General features: G+C 33.3%; 1 protein-coding gene across 1 annotated transcript; it reads right to left on the bottom strand.

The window, feature by feature from the left end:
- Positions 1 to 255: 255 nt before the first annotated feature.
- LOC118029839 (RNA demethylase ALKBH9B) lies at positions 256 to 3,576 on the bottom strand. The gene is made up of 6 exons (XM_035033783.2): positions 3,311 to 3,576; positions 2,453 to 3,037; positions 1,371 to 1,456; positions 946 to 1,256; positions 698 to 769; positions 256 to 564 (listed from the first exon to the last, which is right to left on the bottom strand). The coding sequence occupies exons 1-6, from the start codon at positions 3,477 to 3,479 to the stop codon at positions 267 to 269; spliced, it is 1,521 nt and encodes a 506-aa protein (XP_034889674.1). The 5' UTR covers positions 3,480 to 3,576; the 3' UTR covers positions 256 to 266.
- Positions 3,577 to 5,374: the final 1,798 nt, after the last annotated feature.

Here is a 5,374-nt window from a genome sequence, read left to right on the forward strand (position 1 = left end):
TCTTAACCAAAACCAGACCTTCAAAGGATTCCAGCAACAAAAATAGTCGCAGCAATGCCTCCAACCTTAGGACTCGCTAGTAAATAATTGAATCAATAGTTATCTCTATTTGCTTTAAACAGGAATAAGACTGGTTAATGAACTCCACAGAACTCTCAGACACTGAAATGAACCTCAACTTCCATATCTGACTCTCACACAATACTCAAACATGCGAGCTATTAAATCAAAGATGTCCAAATCTGGAAGATACAATTGGTTGGACCTCATCCATCAGCTCTGCCCATATTCCCCTTAGTCTTCCACTGATTTGCAGCTGGCCATCGATTCCGACTTGAGTAACGAGATTCTGATTGGGAACCATCCTCAGGATATCTCCTCCCTTCCACCTGACCCTCTTTACCATATGGCCGCCTTTTCACATAAGGTTCTGATTTAGGAGAATTGAACTTCCTTGTTTTATCCAGTTCATAAGATAATGGCTGAATTCCCTGCAAATCAGGTTCTGGAACAAAACCTATAGGACGTTTTGCTTCATCCATTTTTCTAAATGTGATTGATATCCTATGACAAATGCAGGGAGGGAAAGGAAGCAAATTACATATCCATAAAATAAACAAATGAACAACTCAAGAAGATCTAAAAGTTGTTACATCAAATAAGCAATAATAAGATCTCAAAAAGATTCAATGGCTACCTCTTTGTAGGAACTGATGGCACACAATGCTTAGCCACATCGGCTCCATTTCCATTTAAGACAAGAACAGATCTGGAAAAAAAAATGACTAAGATTTTGGTTCCAAGAAAACAAATGTGGAGTATAAGCAAATACCAGGATGTTAATTACAAGATCATGCACAAGATATTACGAGGAAAAAGAAAAGAAAGAGCAAAATTGATATGCATGTAAGGAATTCACGTAAAGGATTGCACGTTAAGACTTACCCCACAGGAAGAGGGATAGCAATTGAACCATCAAAGTCACCTGCACCCACAACCTTTAAGTTTGATCCAAATACTATATTGCACTGGCTAAGAAAAGACACGGTACAGAAAGGTCGAACAAAATCATGGCTGTCAATATGAGGTGGTATACAGTCCCTTTCTTCATAAATGTTAACAATACAACTGTCGGGCACACAAGTCGGAGGGATAACATGCCATTGTACCAGCCTTCTAATGATCACTTTAAAAAGGTCAGGTATAGGATCTACCATTTCATCCTGGATGATGCCTGGCGGATTACCATTTTTATCCTGCCACCGTAACGTACTTCAAGTTTTAACATTTGTGCAATGCTTAGTATTAAAAATTTTGAATCGCTATAAATCAGAATGTTGATGATATGTAGCAAAGGGATCGGAACTTACAATTGCGTAATTGTAACAACAACCAAACTGGAGGGTCACACGCCCTTTGCCCCTCATCCACTTTTGTGGAGCTGAATATGTGCGCTCTGCAAGAAAAAGTCAGAACAATGGTATGTCAAATAATTTAACATTTTCCAGCATATATTTTCCGGATATCAACTCACAAATTGATGTGAAGGGAAGCTTTTAGATTTAAATTCATACCTCTACTGATGAAAGCACATCTAACAAATCAGTAGACTCGATGTGAAAAACAGCTAAGGAACTATTTACAATCAGTGAGTGTATTATGGACTCACTCACATCCATACCATTGGAAGTGGAATATAAAATTCCAAAAAAAATAGCAAATCATCACGGGTGCCAACTTATCTCAAGCAGTGGACAATAATACATTCTCATATAGGTGATACAGAATAAGTTGAGATCTGCATTCATTAATTCCAACGTTTTATTCTTTCAGAAACAGGACAGTCTATTGATTTAGGTATTTATGAAACAATCTTAAATTTATTGGCATATGAAGCTACGAAGCACAAAAGGCAAGACTTGTGACCAACATGGAACCATAAACGGGAAAAACCAGAGAATGTTAAACATTTCCACTTGAGAACATATACCCACAACCAAGAGTGGCTTTTAGAATTCTGTCTTATGTTAATGAAAGAGTGAGATATTGTATATCAAGGGTTTTTATTATTTATTTTTTTTATTACAATAGATGCTTTTAGGCAGTCAGTATCTATTAGTCAATTGTCACCATGGAACATGTAGAATGTTATATTTAGTGCTTGTATGCTATATTGATCTGTGACGGTGACTGGAAAAAAGAGCAATATTAGTTTTAGCTTTGCTTTTAAGAATGCATATTATCAAGAATAGCATAAATACGAGACTACATGTATTCTAGGAAGCTCAGCTCCTCTAACACACCAAACCAGTATGCAATGCATTTAAGCACAAAATATAACCTAGCAAAGAGAAAATAATTCTGATTGACCAACGTATCCTCTTATAAGTAAAAAGCTCATTAACAGATCAAATAGAATAACATGCAGAAAACAACGATTTATGAAACCAACCTTTCAACTCTCCCTTTTTCCCTTTCTCTTGAAGTGCATAAACATAATCAACAATCCTCTTCTGCTCCGCTGCACTGATAATACCTGTATGAAGCTCCAGGCCCTGGAGAATATTAGTAAGCTTTCCATTAATCTTCTCAAAACACATAAAGTCCTTCTTCCTCGTCACATTCATAAACCGAATGTATTCCCTTTGCTCCCTTGGTAATGTAGCAGGCTTCCCAACAACCTTTGTTATCCTCAACCCACCAGTTGAATCATTCACATTAACCATCCGTGCATTCAACTCCTGCTGTTCTTGTTCCTCTTCTTCCACAAGCTCATCTTCCTGAGCCATATCAGCCCAAGACATCCCCGAGCGCCATTCACTATGAACTCCACTACTGGAGGCCTCTGAAACAGGCGGCTCAGACCACCCATTTATCCCGTCTTTCCAACTACCTAACGAATTCGTGTCATCATCCTCTTTCAAACTTCCCACAGAATTATCATTACAATTACCATCAGAACCACAATTCCCGTTTGACGATTCCACATTAATATTCAAAATCGGCAAATCCCCACTCTTATCTTCTCCTTGGAGTTCTACAATAATTGCCAAACATGCCAAAACCCAAACTCTCAAAATAATTTAACAGTAACAATTCAAACAGTGAGCATTAACTTCAACAAAAATTAGCACAAATAACAGCAACACAAACAAATACTAGTTCTCAAAAAAAAAAAAAAAAAACCTAGCTTTTCAGGAATAATCAAACTAAGTGATGGTATATTTATTTTTAAAAAAAATAAAAATCGGTATAAGGTAATAAACAAGAACAAGAAAGGTTAATCCGGGAAGTAAAAAATTGTGGAAACCTGAGAGAGAGCGAATGCGATCGGAGAGAGTTTTGGAGCAGTTATGACAGAGATCCCGAGAGAGGTATGGGAGCCACGTGGAAAGAAACTCCGATGCGATATTAAGATCGGAAGGTTGATATTGAACGAGGAACGGGTCATCTTTATCGGATTTATTGAGTTCGGTCATGGCTGCCTGAGACAGTCACTATGGGAGGTGGGGGAAATAGAGAGACAGAGAGAGAGATGACTCGAAGCACAAGGTTTGTGTGGGTAGTGATAAAAGGAGAGTGCGTGTATGGTGGGTAGTAATGTGAAATTGGGTGTTTATTTGGGGCTTTTTTGGAAATGTGTATGTTGGTGAGGGTGTGTGATCGAATTATTATTATTATTATTATTAATGCGGTGAAGGGATCACAAGAGGGTCTAATTCGGTTGAAATCACGATCAGAAGATGTCCTAAACTTGAAAAAAGAAATGTTGAGTTTATAATAAGATGTGATAAGAACTTATTATATTCTTCTAATTGTTATAAAAAACATATATTATATTGTTTCTCATATGAATGTTTATAAAAACACATTAAACAATTAGGATGTATGGAATACTTAACTTTTTGAATGAATATATCTATTTGTACTACACATGACTTTTAACTTTTTCTTATACAAATGCTTTATTGAGTTGAGGAAAAGAAAAGGGAAAATAATTTTAAGTTTGCATATTATCTTAATGATGTTCATTTTAAGTTGTTTTAGGCATTCAAAATACAACTTGTTAAAGTAAGCATCTTTAAAAAAATAATTAATCTCTGTAAGTGCATCTAATATTTGTTTTAGCAATAAATCTCTATAAATAAATGAAATGAGTGTTTGTATAAACATATAAATTTAAGAATCTTAATTCTATACATTCTACATTCCTATAAATTCACTAATTTAGTTATATTTGGAATATATCTATTAGAAAATACAGGCTCTTAAGTCATTAAAAAATTATGTCTTTTTACTTAAGAAAAATATGGCTTTGGGCTTTGCAACGCGTACCCTATCATTAAGTAGATTCATATTTTGATGATCATAAAAAAAAAATGCTATATCCATATAGATATAATTTTGAGCACCTAAAATTATACAAGCACGCGTATATAAATATTTGATTTTATTAAAATATGTGACTTGTTACTACTCTATTTAAAATATTCTTACAAAAGAATAAGACAATTTTTTTTATTCTTCCCTTGGATTTGATATATGGTGACTTGATTTATTTGTGAAATCAAGTTAAAATTTGAGTTTTGCAAGAATATGAATAACAAAGCAAGATTTGATACTTTGAAGAGTACTTTTAACTTATCTTTAAAGTGTTATTGAAAAACTCTTATGAGGCATTAGGCTTGATCCAACAAAGATTCATTTTTTATAGACTTCAAATGTAATCGAAGAAAACTTGAGAGTTTTTGATAAAATTTCTTTATTTGAAGAGCTTGTCTTAAAAAAAGAATTATATCTCCAAGAATTTTTTATTTTTTCTTTATTTAGGGTTAGACTGTCTATTTATAAAAGTTTATAAGAGCTTTCAGATCTTTTTCCAACGCTACCTAATATTATTTTATTAGTTAATTTTTATTTATGAGATCTTGTATCTATAAAAAAATATTTTATTAGTTGATTTTTACTTAAAGAGTTTGTCTTAAAGAAAATTTTTTATTTACAAGAATTTTTTTTTTTTTTATCTAGGGTTAAGTTGTCTATTTATAAAGGTTTATAAGAGTTCTAACGTTTTTTTTTCAAATGTCAAACAATATTATTTTATTAGTTAATTTTTATTTATGTTTTCTTTGTATTTATAAAAAAAAATATTTTAAATATTTTCTATCGGTAATAACTTTAGATTTTCTGTAGAATATTTATGTTGCTATTCTCATCGGAAATGTCTAACGATGTCGCTAATTCCGTAGCTATATGACAATTTTCAAATAATAAAAGCGAATCTCTTGAGGTAAGAATCTCAATCATGCCACTAAGATAGTGTCAAAAGATGATTTGTTTTTTCTCTAAAAAGTAGGGCTAGCTGAAGTTGTTT

The sequence above is a fragment of the Populus alba genome, chromosome 5, assembly GCF_005239225.2.
Source record: "Populus alba chromosome 5, ASM523922v2, whole genome shotgun sequence".
Classification (NCBI taxonomy): domain Eukaryota; kingdom Viridiplantae; phylum Streptophyta; class Magnoliopsida; order Malpighiales; family Salicaceae; genus Populus; species Populus alba.

Coding starts and splice junctions, on each gene's coding strand:
- LOC118029839 (XM_035033783.2), bottom strand. CDS start 3,479: ATGACCGAACTCAATAAATCCGATAAAGATGACCCGTTCCTCGTTCAA. Junction 1,457..2,452: donor GAAAAAGGGAGAGTTGAAAG/GTTGGTTTCATA, acceptor TTTTTCTTGCAG/AGCGCACATATTCAGCTCCA. Junction 565..697: donor CCATCAGTTCCTACAAAGAG/GTAGCCATTGAA, acceptor CATTTGTCATAG/GATATCAATCACATTTAGAA.